The following is a 22174-nucleotide window of genomic DNA, read 5'->3' on the forward strand; positions in this document are numbered from 1 at the left end:
TGCGAGCAGAATAAACACAATCTCCGATTATCAATTCTCAACATCTTTCTCGAAACAAAATTGGATAAATATGCTCCGATACACCCAGTTTATTAAAAACAATCACAGCTTTTGCACACACACATATTGAGAGAGTCAAAACATAATAAAATAAATGAGTCGCACTATGGAATCTGTATGACTGATACACTCATCACAGCGACGGGAAAATCTGCAAACAATTATTGTAAATATTTGGATATATATTCTCATTAGTATACACAAACAGTGATTAAATGACATATACAATTGGTAAATGATCAATATGACAAATGAGTATAGGAACAATCACCAGAGCAGAATTAAGCACCAACTAAGGAAATCTTTCATCACAATGTTTCCAAAAAAAAAGAAAAAGAGTGACACAGCATAAACAGACTTAGAAACGCCAACTGCAGCGAGCGAGAGGAAATCCTTAAAACAATTTGGCACATCCAGTCCCCCTATAAACAAAACACTCATTGTTTGTTGTTGTTGCGTTTTCCTGCAGATTAATGTAATCCGGTGTGCACATGTGCATGGGCGGGGCCAAGCGCCTCGGGAGTGTGTTTGTGTGCGTGCGTGCGATTCCAAATGTGGACGTAGCTCGAAACATAATGTTGTTGGGAAGCTGCCAGAGGATCAGTGAATGAGGAAGCCAGAGGTGCTACATACTTCACTGCAGGCTCTCCGCTTACACACCGGGTTGGAGCATCTGATTGAAATAGGCCTGTCGTCTTCTTGTCTCCTGATCCAGCTGCTCTATCAGAGTCAGCACCTAATCAAAAGAAAAATGAGGGTGGGTGGACAAACACAAATACACAGACATAATCCTGGAGCACAAAAGAAAGACCTTCCCAACAAATGATCCACGCTTAGAATTAAAATACCTGTTCCTCCAGGCATTTGACCCTCTGGCGATGTGCCTTCTCCCTCGTCTCCAGGGCCTGCTCCGCTTGAAACTGGCTCTCTCTGAGACGATCCGTCTCCAAATCCAAATCCTGGTGATGGCGTGCCGTCACCTCCAGGAGGCGCTGTGCGTGAGCGTGCTCCAACTGGGAGGCTTGGGCCTGAGGACCGTTCACATGAGTGTACAGAAAGGAAATAAAGGTCGGTAACAACAATCTGCGGCTGGTTCTCTGACCCCTGGGGTTACCGAGGTCGTGACCCTCTCACTCACTCGCCGTGGCAACTGGAAAACACGTGTTGGTGGAAGGCAGCTTTGTTTGATAGATGTACACAATCAAACACACGTTCTAGAAATTACATTGGAACAATAGCCGTTCCCTTTTTGAGAATTATGATAAGCTGCTGTTCAAATGCAACTTGTCAGTGTAAGCTATTCACGCAAGCAAGTGCAACTACCTATTGTATTTTCATACTACTGAAATGCTTAACGTCAAAGTATTTCAGTAGCGACAATACCAGAATGTTCTATCTGTAGGGACATGTTCTAAACCTTTGGCCCTGTTCTCACAGTGTAACCCCATCCCATGCTATATGATGCAGCAGAACTCTCACCTGCACAGCCTGCAGCTCACCCTGCTTTTCAGCCAGCTCCTGTTCCAGGCAGCGGACTGTCCGTCCCGACTGCTCCCGGTCTCTGGCCGCCGCCGCCGCCTCCCCCTCCTCCCTCCTCAGCCTCTCCATCTCCACCTGACGACAACACGAGGGTGACATAATGTGAACGAGTTTACCATGATTGCTCTGCACCCATGTGCTTTCCTGTAATGCGTGCAGCAGAAGCCAAGCTAAGGAGCCTCTTGGTGGTTCTCACAGTCCACCTACAGGTTTCCACGGCTTCTAGACCACTTTGTGACAAAGGAGATGTGGAAAATAGAACTAACCGAATGACAAACTGCAGCACGACGAAACAGCTAATTATTCAGATTATCTCCTCCTGCGTGGATTAATGTAACTGCCCATTAATGTGCCTTAATGCTTCAGCAACTGCATGTCTTCACTTGATCCAGAATGTGGCAGCGAGGCTTCTGACCGACACTAAACACATATTACTTCAGTCCTGGCTTCTATATGTACAAGGGCTTCCAGCAGCTTTCAAATTGACTTTAAGATGCTTTTAATTACGTTTTAAAGCCCTTCGCGGTTTGGCTGCCTCATATATTTCAGATCTTTTACCTCATAGTCGGCACCAACACTTTTCACGTCTCCTGACAAAAAGCTGTTCAATGTTCTGGGGTGTAACTATTTATATATATTCCCTATAAACCACTCAACTAAACCACTGCAGCATTTCTTTAAATCTTTTTTTATTATTATGTATTGTACTTAATAAGTAATGTGTATTTGTTACTGAGATTTAGACAAATCTAATCCTAAAAAGTAGATGAATATTTTGGGACGTGTGCTGGCTGTTTCCTGTTTTCATGCTAAGCTAATCGGCTGCTGGCAGCAGCGTCATATACTACATTTACCATGCATCTAAAATGCAGTGCAGCAGATAGCCCAGCTCACCCTCTCCAGTGTCTTTCTGAGCGCTGACTTGTCTTTGCCGAGTCGCGTCAGCGCCCTCTCCATCTCTGCTCTCTCACTCTGTAGCTTTTGCAAAGAGCTCTGCAGATTGGTGACCTTGTTCTGGAGTTCCTCCTTCTCTCGCTGCAGCAGCTGGGAGTTCCCCTGGGCCTGCACTTCAGCATCCTGCTGTTGCTTCAGGCTCTGGGACGCAGTCAATCGTCACATCACACATCAAAATGGAGCCTCGACCTTTGCGCCTTTATTTGCAGTGGGACTCACCTCCTTCAGTGTCCTGTTGTGCTTCTCCAGCTCAGAGTTTTGAAGCTCCAAGTCCTCTTGGGCTCTCTGGAGGTTCTGGGTCTGCTCTGCTAGTGTGTGGCTCAGCCTCTTTCTGTCTGAGAGGGCATTTCGTGTTTTATCCAGACGTTCCTGAGGTCACACACACGTTAATAGACAATGAGCCACTCAGTTTCATCAAAACACAATTTTGGCTGACCCTTTATTCCTCCCCTTCCTTTGTATTCGGTGTCTTTTTACAGTCCTTGACATGTTGTTGAATGTTCCAGGCAAGTGTTTTGCTCTCGCGTTTTACTGCAATGACCTGACAGCTTTTGAGCAAATCAAGAGATTTATACAAAGCATGTCATGTTTTTGTTTGCTCAGTATCTTTAAAGTGCAGTCCCAAACTAAGACCGGAAAGCTCTCCCGAGAAGCTCTTGGAGAATTAATGAGCTTGCCTGAGCATTTTATTGCTTGGCCTTTGAGGTCCTTCAGGAAAACCACAGAGGCAAATGTAAATAAGAAATGCTCAGTGTGGAGCTGAGGAGGTTACATAGCTGCGCCGTAAATCAAAGCACAGCAATGGAGGCATGGCTATTCATCTTATTTCGAAGTTTCAATCAAACATCTTTCTGTTGAGAGATGGGGGGAGCTTGCAAATAACAAATGTGCAGTGAACATGATTTGTTTTGTGTTACCGAGATGTTTTCTTCTTAAAACTCTGTACCTGCAGCAGCCTTCGGTCCTGCTCGCTGGCAGTCAGAGCTCTCTGCAGCTGTGTGATCTGCTCCTGCAGGGCTCCGCTGCTGGTCCTGTTGTCGCCGAGGGTGTTGGACAATTTGTGGATCTGTTCTCTCAGCTGGCTCTCATGCTGCTCAGCTCGAGCCAGTGACGTGGCCAACCTCTCCTCGCTGACCCTGAGCGCCGCGCCCCGGTCCTCGCTCTCACTCAGCTTCCTCCTCAGCTCCGTCAGTCTTTCCTGCAAAGCCCCCGCCTCTGCGTCCAGCTCTGCTGCCCTGAGCTGGGCCCTTTGGAGCTCGCCTTCCAGGGTGCGCTGGGAGAGCTCCAGGCGGCTCACCCTGCTCTCGGCTGCATGCAGGGACTCCTTCAGCTTCTGTTGTTCTACACTTGCGTGCGATTCCAAGCCCTGCAGGAGCTCCAACTTGTCCTGCGGAGGAATCGGCACAGGAAAGTTTATCAGTTGTCAATGAAGATGTTGCACTTTTTGTAAATATCCATCACCTTGCCTTTGACATACTTGCAGTGCCCTGGTCTCAGCCTCAGCAGCTTGCAGACTTGCTTTGAAATGAGCTAGTTCCTCCTCAAGGCTTCTCTTCTCCCTCTCTGTGCGATGTACTATTTCTTCCTGCAGGGAAAGGGATGTATGCGCCCCGTGCAACCGCTCTGCCATCTCTCTGTTTACTGCAAATTATGTCCAATTGTGAAAATGAGCAGTATTAATAACTGATGTTTCCTGTGTTTGTAGGGTCTCCAGGTTTTCTCACCCTGCTCTGATTGCTTCTGGGACCTCTGCAGTTGTAGCAGCTGGGTGGCTGACTTATCCTGGCTGCCTTGGAGCTCGGTCACCTGCTGACTTAGACCAACTATCTGAGCCTTGGCTTCATCCTGAAGAAATAACACAATTACAACAATTCTGCTGAAATATAAACGCAAAAAAATTTTTGTTTGTTATTTATACTTATTTGTTATGCGGATCTGGTGGAAGTTAAAATATACCCTGTCTCTTTGTGTGTCCCTGAGTTCCTGCTGGAATTCCCGCAGGGCTGTATGCACTGTGTCCACATCCAGCTCTTCCTCTTCACCACGAGACAACACAGATCCATCTGTCTCGTTGTCTCCCCCTAAACCAGAGAACACACTCATTCATGAAAAAATATGCAAACATTTGCATCGTCTTATTCTGAAAGTGCATGACCATACCTTTTACTTGCAGGTGCTTCCTCCAGGGAGAGGGAGACCGTTTGTGTGACCCGGAGTTCCCCGTAAGCCTTGCGTGGCCGATGCCGACAGTGCGGCGCAGAGCTGAATACAACCCCGCCAACTTGAGCTCCAGGTCCCTGCGTTTGGCATCGCCGAGGCTCAGCTGCTCTTCCAGGCCCTGGATCTTGCTTTCAGCGAGGCCAACCTGCACAGCGAGTTGCTTGGCCTGGATCCCGCCGTCTTCTAAGGCTTCCTCTAGCTGGGCCGTTGTTTCTCTGCGCCTCTGCTCACACTGCTGCTGATAAGCCTCTCTGTCCTGCAGCAGCTCTCGGTTCTGCTGCTCCAATGTCTCCAGTTCTACCACACGGCGCTGCAGACCTGAAACCTGCGCACACACACACACACACACACACACACACACACTCAGTCTCAAATCTCAAGACAAACCTAATATTCTCTACACCTACTGCATGTAGGTGTGACTGTGGATTATGTTATAAATCATCAAAACTGGGATTTATAATCTTTCACAATTTGAATACACACTTTGTCAACCTTGTAAGCTGTTTACGTTTAGCTGCTTACTTTTGTTTTTTGTACATGTTGAAAAACATAAATCTACCAGAATATGAAAGCCCAGTTAAATCAGTGGATAGACAATTAGCATGCTACTTTACATGATGATCTGCTAATTCATTTGTGTTTGGATAAAGTGATGTCACGTTTGCAGAAATGTGGGCGACGGGCTGAACATAGTTCTAACTGCAGCAGGGAAAAACAACGCTCCCTTGTGATTCCTGAAGAAACATGCCTTGAATGTTATCTGGTGACAAACACTGTGTAAATAATGGGAACATGGTTTCTGTAAAGAGTTAATGTGCTCTGAGCTGACAAGCGAGTGAAGTCCACTGATAGGGGTTTTAAAACTGTATCATGAGAGGTTAAGGGGGACAGGAGTCATGACTGAGGCGCAAAATACGTAATATTTCGGCAGATATTTCAAATACTGACGTTTAGAAATGTTTTTTTATTTTGTTTGGAAAAAGGATACATTAACCAGACTTCAAATATATCATAATAATGAGTAAAACTTTCAGAGTTGCTTCCTTGCTCTTTGTAACTGACTATCTGCTGCGGTCATGAGAATTTACTGACCCCAACAATGGGGTTATGGGACCGAAGAGGTTAAAAAAAAAAAAAAAAAAAAAAAAAAAAAAAAAAAGATTTAATAGATGTTATTTTTCCACATTAACACTGTTCATCCAATTTTTTTTGGATTAACAGTGTTAATGTGGAAAAATTGCAATGAATTTGAGTTTCTTTGATAAACCGCTGTTCAGTGATACTCCTATTTCAAAGTAGAACCCAATAAACCCATCACTGTTACAATAGATATACAGTGTCCAATCGTGCATGTTTTCTGTGCGTGAGTATGGCAGGTATTCTTCAAGTATGTATGCAAAGGTGGAATGTTTGCTCTGGCATGTTGTTAACAGACTAATTCCCGGAGGCCTGCTACCTTGTTGAGCGCTGCCTCTCTGCCAGCCTCGCACTCCAGCACTCTCTGCTTGAGAGTGAAAGCCTCCCGACGCGCCTCCTCCTCCTTCTGCTCCTCCTGACATACTCGGCCCTGCAGCTCTCGCAGCTCCTGTTTCTGACGGCCGTTCTCGCCCTCAAGGACCTTTACCTGCTCACGTTAACACAGCACACACATTACGTGAAGGTAATCCTTTATTTGGAATAAATCAGATGGAAAGCGGTTAGGCTCAATCATCTTTCACCTGTCTGCGCAGCTCCTGAACATCTCTGCGTGTCTGCAGGCGAGACTTCTCCAGCTCTCTCATACTACTCCGTAGGGTGGTTGACTCTTGAAGCATCGAGTGCCTACATTCCTCTGAGACAGCAACTTTCTGCTCCCTCTCCTCCACGGCTCGTCTCAAGCTAGTCAAGATAAGTTTAAGGTTAACAGGCCAGGCCGCTGACATTTACAGGAAAGCTGCGGTTCCATGCGACAGCCATACCTGCTGTTGTCACTCTCTGCTCTCTTGATGAAAGCTCTTAGCTCCTGGTTGGAGGCTTGGATAGCCTCTTTCTCTCGGGTCTCGTCACCCAGGAGCCTTCTCAGGTCCAGGGCGTCTTTCCGTTGCCTGTCCCGCTCCTGAGCACACTCCTGGAGCTCTCTGTGAGCCTCAATCAGCTCCCTTCGCCCTTTAATAAGTCCATCCTCTGTCTCCTGCAGCTGCCGACGAAGGCCCACTAACTTCATGTCCGGATTATGGAGAATAAAAGTCAACGAGGATAAATAAGGAGGTTTTATGGATAAACAGTAAATCTCTCATGCAGTTAGTTAATAGATAAACTCCCATCTAGAAATACTACGCTTTTTAGTTTGTTCCTGGTTTCTTGATTGATGTCAACCTATTGTAACCAACTGAATGTATTAGGTGTTATACATGTAAATATGTATTAATATATTATTATAAATAGTTGATTGGGAGCGAAGAAAGGGACAAAATAAGCCTTCAAATGCTTTTAAAACGTCCGTCTGTTTTTAATATAAATGTATATCCTGAAAATTCATCAAAAACTTCTATTAGGCTGTTATCTACAGTACATCGAAAGCTCCAACACATGTATGTAATCAACAAATCAAAAAGGAACAATCCATCAGCATACTGCAGAGCTGATTTTGGATCAGATAACGCATTTGAGCTTCTTTGTTTGAAAGCTAAACCTCAACATCTACTACTTTAAGTGCTGTGCACACAATCTCAAGACACTGAGCAACCTATATTCGGTTGTATTGCAATATGTTGTGTGTAGTGAGAAAAGCAGGGAGGACAGAGCTTATCTGGGCATGGATAAGAGCCAGAAGGGCTTGTAGCCAGGTGCTGTCTCTCCCCGTCTCCTCACTGCGTAGTGTTAAGAATCCACGGAGAGCAACATGATAAACAGCAGCTCCACCGGAGGTGGTGGAGGAGGGGGAGGAAGAGGGAGGACTAGGAGCAGGATGAGGACGAGTGTTATGTTCAGAGGCCACACAAGATGGTTCTTTCTCATAAACTCTAATGGGAGAAAAAACAAGCCAGTGCTGATCTTGACAATTATGCTTTATTTTATCAGATATTTCTTTGGGAGGGAGGTGGGATAGCAGGGAATACAAGGGCAGCATGTTGTGCTATGTGGATGGGAGTGGGGGGACCTGGAGTCCCAGTGGATCCCGCCTTTCGCTGCTGCGAGGGAGAAAATAAACACTCCCCCACTGGCTTATTTACACAAGGGGTTAACTCAAACTTTGATTTCATATTATGGTACCAGGGACCGTATCCTCTCCCCCGCCGCGCGCTCTCCCTCTCTCCCCTCGCTCTCTTCCTCTTTCATGCTCACTAGCTCTCTGTCACACAGCCTCACTCCTGCTTTGTCACAGTCTGACATGAGAATCCTGCGATGGGATTAGAGAAAATAATCAAACAAGGAAATGGGCAGGGGTGGCGGCCAAATATGACAGTGTCGCCGAAGCTTGACTTGATAAATGGTGGGGAGGGCTATCCAAACCTCAAAACTCTTCTGCTCTGGCTCCACACAACCTCATTCACTATTCTCTGACAAGGCTAAGGAGACAGAGCGAAGACAGGATGATCCCCGTTTTTTGCTTTTTCGTCAAAACCACAATGTCCGACACAGATAAACAATCCCCTTTTCCAGGGAAACCAAGCTTTTAAATCAAGGCATGGTGAGGCCCCTACAACACTGCAGTTACATCTTAATGAGGTGACTGTGAGCTTGTTATTTCACGAAAAACGCCCAGCGACCCTGTGGCTGCGATTCTGACCTCAAGCAACCCCAAGACATGAGATTTACTGCTCTCATTTGGCTCAGGGACTCATGTCACTGGGGCAAAATTATGGTCCCTAATTGCGCTTTTATGTTTGTATTAAGGTCAATGGAACTCAATTTTCCTCCAGGAAAAAGACACAGAGAGCGAGTACTGAAAGGGAGTCTTAAGATTGGACACCACCTCTCCTTGTAGGATTTGGCCCTGCACGCTCTGCACCTGATGGCACCCTGATGCTAGTAAAGCTTTGCGGCATCGGCCAATGTCAACAGCGGCCTATGGTAAATGGCTCTCCCTCACACTGGTACTAATTGGTGCGAACTCCCCCACACGCTAGGAGCAGATCCATGGTCTCCCATCCTATGCCAAGCCAAACAAGCCTGTACTTCCTATCCGTTTCTGTGATCCTACTTTTTGATTTCCTTTATAGTTTCCTGTCGGAAAAAAGTGTTCTCACCTCCTGTTGTGTATGTTCTCTCTGCTGGTTCAACTCTCTGATCTGCTCAATCAGACTCTTCTTGGCATTCTCATGGGAGTTCAAAGACTCCTCAAATTGAGTCTGCAAGTCTTGCAGCTCAGACTGGAGGACGGCCGCTGCGTTCTGGGACACACAGGCATACAAATCGGCCGGCTGAGTGATATGTAAAGAACGAGTATGAGTGACAAGAGCCAATGTGACACTGCCTTATCTTTACCTTTTCCTGCTCCTGTTTGCTAAATTCCTCCCTCTGCATGCACTCAAGCTCCATGCCTGCTGTGGCCAGTTTCTCCTGCAGAGCGGCGAGCTTCTCCGCGATGGCAGCCTTCTCTGCCTCCTTCTGGGACAAAGCCTGGTAACAACAGACTGCGAGGTCAGGGTCATTTCTACGAACGCTCACAATAAAGTTTTGGCCCCGGGGACTTGGACATACAGAAGCTATTGAGTTTAGATAAACGGCCACCAAAGGACAAGGAATGAACATAGTGTCTCGCATGAGGATTCTGGCAGGACATACAGCTTTTGATGGACATTCACTGGCAACTGTGAAGACACAACTTGTGATGTTGTGGTAATGAGACAATTCTCTCACCCTGGGCCTATCCTAAAATACTTCACTCCACATCTTAAGGTTCATAAGCAATCATAACAAACCTATGAAGACCACCTCACACACACACACACACACACCTGCTGCTTTTCACTCTCAGCCTGCAGGAGACTTTGGTTGAAGTCTTGCTGCTGCCTGGCCAGCTCCTCTTGCACCTGCTGCAGCTCCTTCTGGCGGTGCACACGCCATTCCTCACACTGTCTACGCAGCTGCTCCTCAGCCTGCTCCCGCTGAACTGTCAGCTCTGCGCACTGTTGTTCCTGTCAACCACCAAACATGCACACACCCACCCCTGATTAGTTAATAGAAAGCCAAAGCATCGGCTTTATTGTTGAGCCCAACATAACGACTCGGGTCTTACTGAACCTTTTGCCGGCGTTCGGCTTCAAGCTGCTCTCTGTGAATTTGCTCTTTGCAGTTGAGGGTCAGCAGGGCATTCCTCTCCACTTGCGCCAGCTTCTCGTCCAGCTTGCTCCGCTCCTGCGCTGCTCGTGCCAACTCGTGTTCAGCGTCCACACACATCCGAGCGGCATCACCTGGAGAGATGAATCCAATCTCTGTCAAAATCCCACTCAATTGGTAAAATGGAGGCGCCCAGGATCATCAAGATTTTGATTCACAGTTTTATTTATAGGGGACACTCATCCGTGTCTTTATGTGGAACATGCTAGCTTAACACGACTTATCCGATCCATGTGTGCTTGTGCGGGGTGGTGCGACCCTGGTCAGCTGAGAAAGCAGCCCCAGTGATCCTGCAGCCCAGCTGTTGCAGAGCTCAGAGCTGAAATATGGATCTCTAGTGGGCTGTTGGAAAGGCTTCATGGCCAGGGGCTTGGCACGGAGGACAGCGGGTTCTCTGAGGGAGGGAGCTACTCACGCGTCAAGGCCTCGTTAGCCAGGAGCAAGCTGCGCCTCTCTCCCTCCATTCTGGTGCACTCGGCCTCCAGGGACGAGGCAAGCTCCTGGCTCTCATACAGAGCCGTTTCCAGGGACTCCTTCTCCGCTCTGGAACACAGTGGTGAAGTGGTTTGAGCTCCGAAAAAAACACCTTTAAACCAGTTGGTGTAGGTCATAAAATTCAAGGATCCATCATGAGCAAAGTTTCCAAATAAAACTGTGTTACTTAAAGACTCCTGTTACATGCGACTTGCCGTGCTTAAGAAAGTAAAAAGAAATGACTTTAAATACACATTGGTAGTTGGTCTGAGTTAAAACAAACACACTCTGGGTTGTTTTTGATGCTTCTGGGGAGATTTACTGACTCGTTCCTTACACTCGTTACCATACGCTGACCTTAACCCCAACACTGACCCTAAGCAGGAAAGACAGAGTCTTGTTTTACCGTAGCTTACGCTGGATGCAACTGCAGAAAACAAACTGGGAAAACTAGTTTTGAAAATGAAATTGGTCCCAAACATTTTAGAGGTCAGACCACACAAATACACACACACACACACACACACACACACACACACACACACACACACACACACACACACACACACACACACACACACAAACCTAAGTGCAACCAGCTCCTGCGTGAGACCACAGGCCTTTCGGTCAGCGGAGCTTAGCTTGACATCCAGAGCAGCCCCGGCCTTGGCCAGCTCCTCCCTGTCATGGGTAGCTCTCTTTAGGGCTGTGGTCTGTGTCTCAAGCTCCTTTCTGCACGCACACAGCTCCTCTGACACAGTCTGCATCTGCTTGTTGACCTGTACGCCAACAAACACAGATGAATAAATAAAAAAATGCCGGTATTAATTAATTAATAATTTTTTGCTTCATGAATGCACAGTCAATGATGATTTTATTTTCACAAGTAGGAGTATGAGCAGCAGAAGGAACACGGTTGGTATTGTGTATCTGTTGGATTGAGAAGACACCATCTAACCTCTACATTACTCAGCCACATTTGGTGCACTAACACTGAACTCTACATACCCCTCTTTTTGCTGTTATGAAGCATAAATTAAACACATTTTAAGCGGTTCATGACAGTGTGTAGGAATTGCTGGGCCATAACAAATGTGTGGCCTGAAGCAAAACAAAAAATGATTAGTGGGGTTACAATTTTTTTCCCAGTTACCACCTAAATCACTGTGACACACCACAGGACCTTTACTGTATCTAGCAAGACGAATAATGAAGTGGGAACATGTGCTGTTGATGCGGAACCGCCTGAATTCTATTCAGCATTTATACAGATTATTGTATGAAGGTAGTGTGGAGAGGATTGTCCTGGGATTCAACCGTTGGCTAAAAAGGTCAGAGTAAAACAATAATTGAGGCCTCGGTGTTCAACAGGTTCCAGTGTAATTTAAAGGAATAAATCTCTGGGAAACACGCTTATTTGCTTTCTTGCTGAGAGTAAGATGAGAAGATCGATACCTTTCTAATATCTGTATGTTACACATGAAGCTGGAGCTAGCAATTCGCTTAGCTTAGCATTAAGACTGGAAGCAAAGGGGAGACAGCTAGGCTCTGTCCAAAAGCAAATCAGCCTTCAGACATCTCTGAAGCTAGAACATTTTATATCTTTGTTTACTTTACTCAGTACAAAAAATGAAGTGTAAAAACAACACGTGGTGATTTTACAAGGGGTTATGTGCAGGAACTATTTTTTGGCCTGGCCAGTGACTTCCTGAAGTCTCTGCCGCTCGCCTGGCAACCTCCCCGTGACAACAAGACAGCACTGGCCAAGCCAAGAAACAGTTCCAGCGCGTAACTCCTCGTAAAACCACAACCTGTCATCTTTACGTTACTGTTTGTGTACAGCTTAAACAAACAGGGTATGAAGTGTGAATTTGTGAGTTTTAGAGCTGCTGTCAGGCATGTTATGCTAAGCTAAGCTAACCAGCTAGAGAGTGGCATCAATCTTCTCATCTAACTCTCAGCAAGAAAGCAATTTATCATATTTCCCAAAATGGGGTTATTCTCCTGGTTTGAATCAAAGAATAATAAAGCCCCATTCTGAAAGAGAAGATTTATTGTTAACCGTAAGATCTCAAAATTGTATTTCCCTGGCCAGTTACAAACACACCATCATACAATGGTTAATACTATAATAGCCCTTGCGACTTCTAATATTTCACTGCAACGAATTGTTTGAAAAGCAACAATTGCTGCAAGTTAATTTCAAAACGAACTAAAATGAACCCACACTAACTAAATATTAGCACATGATGTCTTTCAGCCTCTCCTTAAGTAAATATGAAAGTGGATGAAGTGCACCAATGTTATGGATGTGAGTGGCGCCCAATAAGGGGATGAAACATGAGCTTAGTTCAATGGGGGCCACTCCAGGGCCTGTTTTATACACAGATGATTTATTTCTACAGATACGCTGTCTCAAAATGTTTGGATGGAATTTGTCAAATTGTTTAGGTTTGTTATATTCTATTCGAGATTAACGCGGATATCCCAGTTTCACATTCAGAACAGATAACAAAACAGGAGAGGATTCTTCTCATTCTTTAGTGGACGAAACACGGAGATCTGGCTCTTGCAGAGAGAAGAATGGGAATACTTTAGGTGTAAATTTAATGGGTCGTTCACTAACCCCCCAATGGATATATTACATGTCTATCTATTTATCTTTTCCAGTTCACATTTGTTCATGAAGATCCCTTGCTTGTTATGTCCCAAGTTGCTCATAAAACACAGAGCGGGTCTCAAACTGCTCTCCGTATCCCATTTGAAAAAAAACAAAAAAAAGCGTAGCAGATGTGTCCAGTACCTCCAATACATTTAACGTGACAACAAGCTCCATGAACCTGCTGAAAGCTATAAATAACATCAGCATAGTTCTCCCAGGTGGCTGAAGTGGTGTGTGACTGGCCGGGGGTCTCTGACCTGGGAGTGCTGCTCCAGGGCCTGAGCGTTCTCGTCGTGCAGCAGGCTCAGCTCTGCTTCGAGCCTCTGGCAGAGATCCTGCGAGTGGCCGTGGGAGCTCTCCAGGGCTTGTTTCTCAGCGAGCAGATTCATCATCTCTTGTTGCCCCCGTGCCGTCTCCTCCCGGGCCGCTGCCCGCTCCATTTCAGCTTCCCTTCTACGTCCACCGAGCTCTGTCTTCTCACCTTCAGTCTGGAAGGGAAACCAACAATATTTCACTTCTGTTGTGTTACACTCTGCTTTCTATCAACGCAGCAACGCAACAGCACGGCTACTGACCTGCAGCAGAATGCGATTGAGCTCCACTTTGTCTTTGGCCAAGCCTTCGCTCAGGGCAGCCATTTTGGCCAGAGAATCTTTCAGGGCAGCTTCCTGATGCTGCAGTCTGGTGAGGGCTAACTCGTGAACGGCATTCTGGGACTCCATCTGTGAGTGAATCGTAAATATAGGAAGGATTAATATTTTCAGGGAGAATCTAGTAATACAGATCCCGCTACCTGGTCTATACCTTGCTGAGAGCCAGAGCGAGGCTGGCCTTATCGTCTTCCAACACCTCCTTCTGCAGGGTGATTTGACTCAGAGCCTCCTTCACTGTCACAAACTCCCTGCGCAGAATTGAGTGCTTCCCTTCAAGCTCCTCCAGGCTCCTCTCGCTGAAATACACAATGCAACACATACATGTCTCTCTCTCACGTTGTTTCTTTGTCACACACACACACACATAGATTATTTATATAAACGAAATCCCATAACAGCAATCTATCTCCGCTGTTAAAGAAGGGGAAATGTTGGTGCCAAAGGCCAGAACACTGAGGGAGTTGCTTTTTTGCTGTATCGCATGTCCTGCTCCAATTCTCAGCTAATCAAATTTTTTTTTTTATGCAAAAGAAACCCTCAGAAAGAGGAACACAAAGTTTCCTTCTTGCATGAGTGCAATAATGCAATGTAAATCATTTACATTTTCATCCAAATGTCATCTGGGTGCATTGCCGGGCCGGAGAATGACATGTGTTACTGATCTGAACTGTAAACAAACGGTGCTTGAAAACAATCACGGGTGACGGGATGTGTGTTGTGTAACGGTCATTCTCTCTCGCTGGGGCGGTACCCTCTCTGGGCCTCCGTGCGCTGGCGTGCCAGCTGCATCTCCAGATCCTCCCTCTGCTGCCTCAGGAGGTCCCGCTGTCTTTGGAGCTCTAGCGATGAGCCACGCTGTGCCTCCAGCTCAGCACGCCGGGAGTCCGCCTCCTGCTGCAGCCCCGACAGCCGCTTCTCCATGCCGCCCTTCTCTCTGTGAGACACGGAGGCAGAAAGTGTTGCACAATGACCATCATCATTATTATGACACTTAATAAAAAAAAATATATCAACAACACACTTCACAACATAAACACTTCTTGTGTAAATATTTTTTGCTGTTGGGGTTTATCACTTAAAAATGTTCTGATAAAGACGGGGAAGATTTCCTACTTGAAAAAACATAAAACCAAACTATAAAAATTGTCATCAACAATGCAACATTTAAGCCAAGATGCAATTTCACGAATTACAAAAACCTAGAACACATGACAGAATACACAGATAAGCAATTACCTTTTATCTGAGGTCTTGAAAAAGTACACTAGCTGCAGGATCAGAGTTTACCTGGACATGAGCTCCAGTGAGCAGCGATATCTGTGGCCCTCTCTGAGGTTTTCCTCCAGAGCGGTTTTAGCCTCCTGACTTTCCCTCCTTACTTCCTGGATCCTCTGCTCCAGCTCTCTCCTCTCAGTGTCCTTCTCCTGCAGGTGATCCCGCAGGGTGTCCACTTGCTCCAGGGCAGCATCCAGACGCCCACGCAGGTCCTGGGGTTTGTTTGTGGTGTGCAGGTAAAGAAGTAACATGTCAAACAAATTATCTCTCTAAAACAGAGGTTCCACACATTTTTTGCTTCTGGTCTCTTAAAACAAAGCTAAATATACTCGTTTAGCAGTCAAACCACTTTTTGATTGTCTCTTTTTTTATTTGTAGAAGTTTTAGATGCCGGAAAAGGAAAATAATTCAGTATTTTACCAGAAAAAGTCAAACAGAGATTTATTTTGAGTTCCTATACCCTCAGGTTCTAAAACATAGATCTACAATGAGCAAAGAGCAGCCACTTTTGATGGACCTGTGTTTGTTTCTGGTGCTTGGAGAGAGCGCTGTGCACAGCCATCAGGGTGGTGTTCCTCAGAGGAGACCGGCAATGAAGAGGTGAGGAAGACGCGCTTTCAGAGCCGCTGCCATCACCCTCACCGCCAACCAACTGGATACGGATATAATGAAGGAGAATGGGAAAAGCAAACATACATTTACTTGTGTGCTAACCCTAATGTGTGATGGAGCTCAGTGTGTTGTTTTTGTTGCTTACCTGGTGAACATGACATAGAATATTTTGGAGGGCTTGGATCTCCGTGTGGAGGACCTCCATCTCGGCTTTATCCTCTGTTCTCCTCGTCTCCTGATCAGGAAACCATTAAGGTCAGATAAGCAGCGCACACAGAGCAAGCTTGACATTCCCCAGACTGCAGGCCTCTAGACAAGGAAGTTGTGGAGTTTATCAAGCCCTTAACCACCCGTCTATCTACCACCTCCCAGCCGTGATTCCCAAGGTCCCACCATCCTGTCCAGACTGATCTGCATGGTGTTGAGGCTGGAATCCTTGTCGCCGCTTTGGCCACGGAGGTGCTTCACCGCGTCAGTCAGCTCCAGGACTCTACGCACATCGACATGCATGGGAATGGAAAAAGAGAACGGCATCACAAACACAGACGCGGTTACCTGAGACACAGAAGGTACGAGACTGGCATGTGCTCCTCCTCCACTATACCATCAACACTATCGTCTTCGCTGCATAGCATTGTGGGGTGACAATGACTTCCGATATGATCAAAAGCGAGCTAAGATTCTGAATACAAAGGCCCTGACATTCCTGCAGTCCTCTGACTGAAGTGCAAAAGACACCAAAAAAGCTTGATGTGGAGGATTTTTATGATCAAAGCCTGTGTAAAGTTCTGGGGATCCACATGAGGGAATTCAGTGTGGCTTTCCTTTCAATCATAGGAAGAATGTGAATTTTGCAATTGCACTATAGATGACCTCACGCCCAGGATTTCTACTTCAGTTTGTGATGCATTTTCTTCTCCACAGTCCTAGTCGAACAATCCACAGACTGACTTAAAATGTTCTTCATTGAACAATTACTTTCATGAGAAGTTATTCATGGCAAAGAAAAACTCGACTTTTGAAAGGAGTTGAAGGATGAGTGACCACAATGTAATTGTCATAGAAACCAGCGGACCTTAAACACAATGCAGCTTTATCTTATGTCATTTTTCAGGCTGCACCTTCTTTGCAAATTAGTCGACCAATCTGTCATTTTGGTCTCAGTCGGTCGATAGTTTGTTTTTTATGCTCTTTTCATGCCCAATGACTTATTTCCAAGAAACCTAGGAAAACATCTCTGGTAAACACTCAAGTTAAAGTGCTGCTTTTGTGTGATTCTTTGTGGAGAAGCTATTTTGATTTTGATTTCACTCTTTACGATAGACCCGGTCACATAAATTCGGAGGTGACTTTACCTGGAGTTCAGTTCGACTTTCTCTGCGTCCCAGCGACCCTGAAGCTGCATGGCCTCTTTCAGCTTGTCCTTCAGCTGCCTCTCCAGTGTTGACACCTCCAAACCACTAGAGGTGCTCTCCTGTGTTACTTTGGCCTCGGTGGTCATGCTGGCGACGTGCAGCTGCCTGCCGGCGGCGACACACTCCCCCCGCATCTCAGACAGAGTCCTGTCGAACAGAGTACTATCCGTCACGAACCTATGCAAGACTCAAACGGGTAAGGGAACAGGACGTGCTGTTTTCGTTCATACAGTTGTGAGCCATTAGCCTAACGGAAAAAAAACTGTCTATTTGTGTTTGAAAAGGATGGATGTCTGTAGCGGTTAAGCACTGGGATCAGGGCTCACTTTGAAGTGTCTTCAGTTTAAGTTACAGTACTGTACAGCTGTCTATGAGCTGAGCAATCATTATTAAAGCAAATTACTCTTCAGTAGTGCTCACAGTGGTTCGACCTTATAGAAGCCATGTCTGAGGCTCAAACTTTGTCCTGATGGATGATTTCAACAGGGAGACTGGACACCTTAAGCCATCCGCCGCTCTCCCCCCCACCGAGGAAACAATGAGCAGGGGGCCTGGCGACCCTGTTGACCTGCTCCACTTTCATCCTCGGCTGAGAGGGAGACGGATTGCGGTTGCAGTCGTGAGTGTGAGACGCAAGAGGAGGTGGGGGTTCCTGTGGAATCCAGAGTCGCTGGAGGGGTTCTGGCAGTGTGCCACGCTCACCTGTCAGTGGAAGTCCTTAGCTGGGTGAAAGTGCTCCGCAGGGAAGCAGCCTGGCGCCACAGTGCTCTGACACGGGCCTGTTCACGACTCAGCCGGGAGGCGCACGTCTGCAGGGAGAGGCGGACGACATGGGGAACTGGAGACTGGAGGGTGTGTGGCGAGGGTCGCCTCACAGAAAATGATGGTGCTCATCATTTTATTGTGATCCCAAACAACATGCAACACTGGAACACATACAAATAATTGGATTTCCCTGAATCAACAGATGTAGCCCATTTACGGCACGAACGCCAGATTGTTTGCACAAAACTTTCCTCCCCCTCAGCAGTTGGAATGTTTTCACAGGAAACAACAACTCAAAAATCATAGCAATGAAACGAACAGGGAATGAGAATGAATTGGCAAAACTGGCGATGAATGGAATTCCTACCCCATGTGAACTCAACGGGACATTAATTGCACAATCTCTGTGAAGAAAGGGATCAACTTGAGCTTTCTCTGTTGCTTTTTTGACTAAAGCGCTTCATTTTTGTGTGTTTTTTTTCCCCCTCACCTCTTGCTCTCTGCGCAGACGGGAATCACACAAGTCCGTGTCTTCGCGGGCCTTCCACAGGCTCTCTGTCAGCGCCTGGTTGGCTGCGCCCGCCTGCTCCAGCTGTTCACGCAGCATAGAGTTGACTTGACTGAGGCTGGCACACCTGGAAACAACAAGCGTTATGACCACTTGTCTTGACACCCTGCTGTCTTGACACCCTTCCACAGCACCCACACTCATATAGCCATATATTCATATTACATCTCTGGATCCTTCAGATCCACCCTTGCCAACCAAACTTACAGGGTGAACATGTGAGACAGTTTTATAGCGTCTGTGTCAACTTAGATTTAATATCAACCAGATCTGCTTGTAGAGTCATTTACCAAAATGTTTACATCATTCTCACACTAAACACGCACCCAGTTACAGTAATGCTCGCCACATTGCTGGTTGGTTATCTGTCTGAAAGGAAGCCAAACCCGTGTTTGCATGTATGGGATGATATCCTGTTTAAAGGGAACTGCAGTAATCTCAGTAAGAAGCACAAACATAGTGCTGGTTGTAGACTTAATCTCTCCATTGCACAGAGCTTAAATGGATAGATCTTGGTAACGCTGCAGTAAGTGATATTTCAGGCAGTAAAAATGATCAGGTCTCTGCCATGGGCATTTCAAATAAAGTTCCATAACTGTATAAATCATAGGGCATTAAAAGCTGGCCTCAGCTGCAGAGGTTGGCCCACACTGAATGTGAAGCATCATTAAAATGCTTTGGAGGAGGGAGCCAACATAGCCCCACTAATTTACTCTGACAAATTGGATACTGAGATTATTTGCCAAGGGCAGGTTCGGCCCTCGCCCTGTAGCAGCGGGTGAGCTCAGGGAACTGCTGGCAATATCTCCGGTCCGCACATTTCACAGAAATATTGCGGCGTGATTTCTGCTCCCCAACAAGAGACGGAGAAATAAAAAGGCAGAATTCTAACGGGTTGGTCCATGAATTTACTGCTCAGAGTCTGAATCCAACTAGCTACTCCCTGCTGCTGTGGACGATTTTTCTGGATTCCAAACTTTGTGCATTTTTTCCGAGACGCCCCCAAAAAACGTATTATGCGAATACAGAAGCTGTGCAAGGTTTTTCTATTGGCTGGATGAGCCGGCTGCCCGCACTGCATGGTGCCCATCGCTCACCTCTTCTGCTCCTCCTCCAGCTGAGCAGACTTATTCTGGATAGCCACGTTGAGATCCTGCTCTGTCCGCTGCTGACGCTGGGCCGAGTCCAGCTGGGCCTGGAGCTGAACACACACACACACACACACACACACACACACACACACACACACACACACACACACACACACACACACACACGCACACACGCACACATGCACACACGCGGTACATTAGCAGTTACCTAATATTTGTAAAGCAGCATAATTACAGTGGAAATCCCATTGGAGGTCACTCAGCCAAGAATAATATTTGGATGAATTTCATACATTTAAATAAAAGTACAAATCCATGTTCTGCTTTTAGTTATGCATGATTCCTTTACTGGCTGTTAAATGCTTTTTATTGCCTGCATAAACTATTAGATTCATACAAATGAGCATAAAAGACTTTCTGTGCGCTTTTCCTGTTTTCTGTGTCTTATGTATGTGTTGAATGTTTCTTTTGTATCAATACTTTTATGGAGATATAATGGTGCAGAGTTCTCACGTCTGAATGAATTGGAGCTAGCTGAACAAAAACATTTGCTCTCTAACATCCTTTTGAAGGTGTTGTAAATATTGTAACATATTGATATTGCGATAATGCTGACTGGCCTCTAGAGGACCCTAGCAGGCCCTTTAGACTTTGAATATTAATGTCTATCCAATCCTGATCCTTGAAGGTGGCGCATCAGTCTAAACATACCAACAACCTCATCTTCTCAGAATCTGAGGTCTTCTCCAGCACCTGCTCTTCTAGCTCCCCACACCTCTTCTTGTACTGGAGAACCTTGTATAAAACAAACATACAATGTAAAGTTGAGCCAAAGGAGCAATCTGTTTTTTTACGTAACAATTTCTACATTTTGAGGTCTATTTGTGTGCGTAGTCACCTTGGTCTGAAGCTTCTGGACGAGCTGCGCCTGTTTCTGCTGGGCCTCCTGGTATGCCTGCAGTTTATGCCTGTAAGCTCTCTCCTTGGACACAGGCTGTGACACACTGTCCTGGTCCGAGTCCACTGCTGACTGCAGCATCAGCATCTGATCGAGCTGGATGGAGCGGTTACAAATGAGCTTGTGCACGCTCGACAACGTGACAAGGTGTTTTCCTTTACCACACATTGTTTACACGCACTGCACCGAGTGACAGAATGCGATACATCGCTACAAAGCTTACTGTATTCTGTTTCACTGACCGCGTGTCAAGGAGGTACGCTGTGGTCATTTTTGCGGCCGTTGTGGGATTGACTGCATTATACTGAAATCTATGTCCAAGGATTTATTGCACACCAAACGCGGCAAGCTGAATAATAGTATATGGGTGTAGTAAAAGCGGTAACTCAGTCCATCTCATCCAACTGTAATTATCTGGATATACCAATGATTAATGGTTGAGCTTAAGTGTATGTTTGCATTCAGGCGAGTCATTTAGAGGTTTTCAAAAGCTCACTGTGGGTTGTGTTTGTCAAATAATAAAGTCAGTTCATGGGAGCTTTGTTCAAAGCATTTGGAATGAATGCATTTTTCTGCCAGAAAAAAAGAAAAAGAAAACATCTTACCGGCACTCTTGATTGGTAGCTAGGTTTTAAAAATATAAATGTTAGTCTATGGAATATCCCAGTACATCATATTTGTAAATGAGTGTTTACGCATGGTGTCTGTATCTGTCAACTGCTTCTAAAAAACAATATATATATATATGTGCATATACAAATGCACTGGTCTTTCTCATCGTGGAATCTCATATTCTCATATCTAAAATCCAAATGTCCTGTAACCTCTCAACCTCACACAACCTAAACTCCCCCTGCACCACCCACTCTCTATCCTGGTGCCAGACACCCTGTCCTCACTAATACAAACCACATGGCCCTAGAGCACTACAACGCGCTGCGTGCCTTCAGCTGCCCTTGCCGACTTTCTCATTTAAAAAAAGAGGAGGAAGCGAGTGAGAGCGAGCGAGGGAGCCCCCCTCCCCTGCAACACACTCCAAAACCACCATCCAAGCCCTTCGAATCAACCCTGCGACCCAGTCCCTCCCACCGCACTTCTGTACCTCATCTCTTCTCTGGGTGCTTAATCTCTCCAGCAGGCTCCAAGAGAGCCAAGACAATAGTCTCACTGTTCAACACCGAACCCAGCCGCTTTGCCACCATTATTAACACATTTGCAAATGCCCTTTTTCAGATTTCTTTTAATGTAAAACTACACGGACGGCCATTTGTGCACTTGGCTCGGTGCTTTTGGTGTTTTTCAGCGCGGATCCGGAGAGCACAGAAAGCTTCTTTTACTGCCCGTTGTTGAGGTGACACCTTGGGGACCGAGAAGGGAGGAACAACATGGGCGGAGGGTTTGAAACTCACAGAACTGCAGCAGCTGTGTTTAAAGGGACTCCTGGAAACAGCTGTGTGGGGAGCTTTAGTGATTATGCATCTTTTCAAGTATTTTGGCACAACTATAGCAATAACACTGACTTACTAACAAGCATGCGCTTTATAAATACACCTTGAAAACATGGCCAGAGCACACATGGTTT

The 22174-nt window shown here is 46.0% G+C and overlaps 1 protein-coding gene across 1 annotated transcript in view; it reads right to left on the bottom strand.

Moving 5' to 3' along the window:
* Positions 1 to 712: 712 nt before the first annotated feature.
* The window catches only part of crocc2 (ciliary rootlet coiled-coil, rootletin family member 2), a gene marked incomplete at both ends in the record, with an annotated part of 29589 nt that continues 8127 nt past the window's right edge, over positions 713 to 22174 (bottom strand). The window contains 33 exons of the mRNA XM_079221304.1: positions 713 to 796; positions 909 to 1088; positions 1540 to 1674; positions 2494 to 2694; positions 2773 to 2922; positions 3500 to 3940; positions 4031 to 4194; positions 4278 to 4398; positions 4510 to 4634; positions 4714 to 5098; positions 6233 to 6400; positions 6495 to 6654; positions 6735 to 6973; positions 9006 to 9149; positions 9244 to 9378; positions 9717 to 9896; positions 10003 to 10172; positions 10514 to 10641; positions 11158 to 11351; positions 13492 to 13722; positions 13810 to 13956; positions 14039 to 14183; positions 14639 to 14821; positions 15175 to 15374; positions 15680 to 15814; positions 15920 to 16009; positions 16168 to 16264; positions 17130 to 17336; positions 17892 to 17998; positions 18445 to 18589; positions 19620 to 19723; positions 20346 to 20429; positions 20533 to 20688. Of these exons, the coding sequence (XP_079077430.1) occupies positions 713 to 796; positions 909 to 1088; positions 1540 to 1674; positions 2494 to 2694; positions 2773 to 2922; positions 3500 to 3940; positions 4031 to 4194; positions 4278 to 4398; positions 4510 to 4634; positions 4714 to 5098; positions 6233 to 6400; positions 6495 to 6654; positions 6735 to 6973; positions 9006 to 9149; positions 9244 to 9378; positions 9717 to 9896; positions 10003 to 10172; positions 10514 to 10641; positions 11158 to 11351; positions 13492 to 13722; positions 13810 to 13956; positions 14039 to 14183; positions 14639 to 14821; positions 15175 to 15374; positions 15680 to 15814; positions 15920 to 16009; positions 16168 to 16264; positions 17130 to 17336; positions 17892 to 17998; positions 18445 to 18589; positions 19620 to 19723; positions 20346 to 20429; positions 20533 to 20688 (5535 nt within the window). The remainder of the gene's footprint in view (positions 797 to 908; positions 1089 to 1539; positions 1675 to 2493; positions 2695 to 2772; positions 2923 to 3499; positions 3941 to 4030; positions 4195 to 4277; positions 4399 to 4509; positions 4635 to 4713; positions 5099 to 6232; positions 6401 to 6494; positions 6655 to 6734; positions 6974 to 9005; positions 9150 to 9243; positions 9379 to 9716; positions 9897 to 10002; positions 10173 to 10513; positions 10642 to 11157; positions 11352 to 13491; positions 13723 to 13809; positions 13957 to 14038; positions 14184 to 14638; positions 14822 to 15174; positions 15375 to 15679; positions 15815 to 15919; positions 16010 to 16167; positions 16265 to 17129; positions 17337 to 17891; positions 17999 to 18444; positions 18590 to 19619; positions 19724 to 20345; positions 20430 to 20532; positions 20689 to 22174) is intronic.

This window comes from Taurulus bubalis, assembly GCF_910589615.1.
Source record: "Taurulus bubalis genome assembly, chromosome: 7".
NCBI classification, from domain to species: Eukaryota; Metazoa; Chordata; class Actinopteri; order Perciformes; family Cottidae; genus Taurulus; species Taurulus bubalis.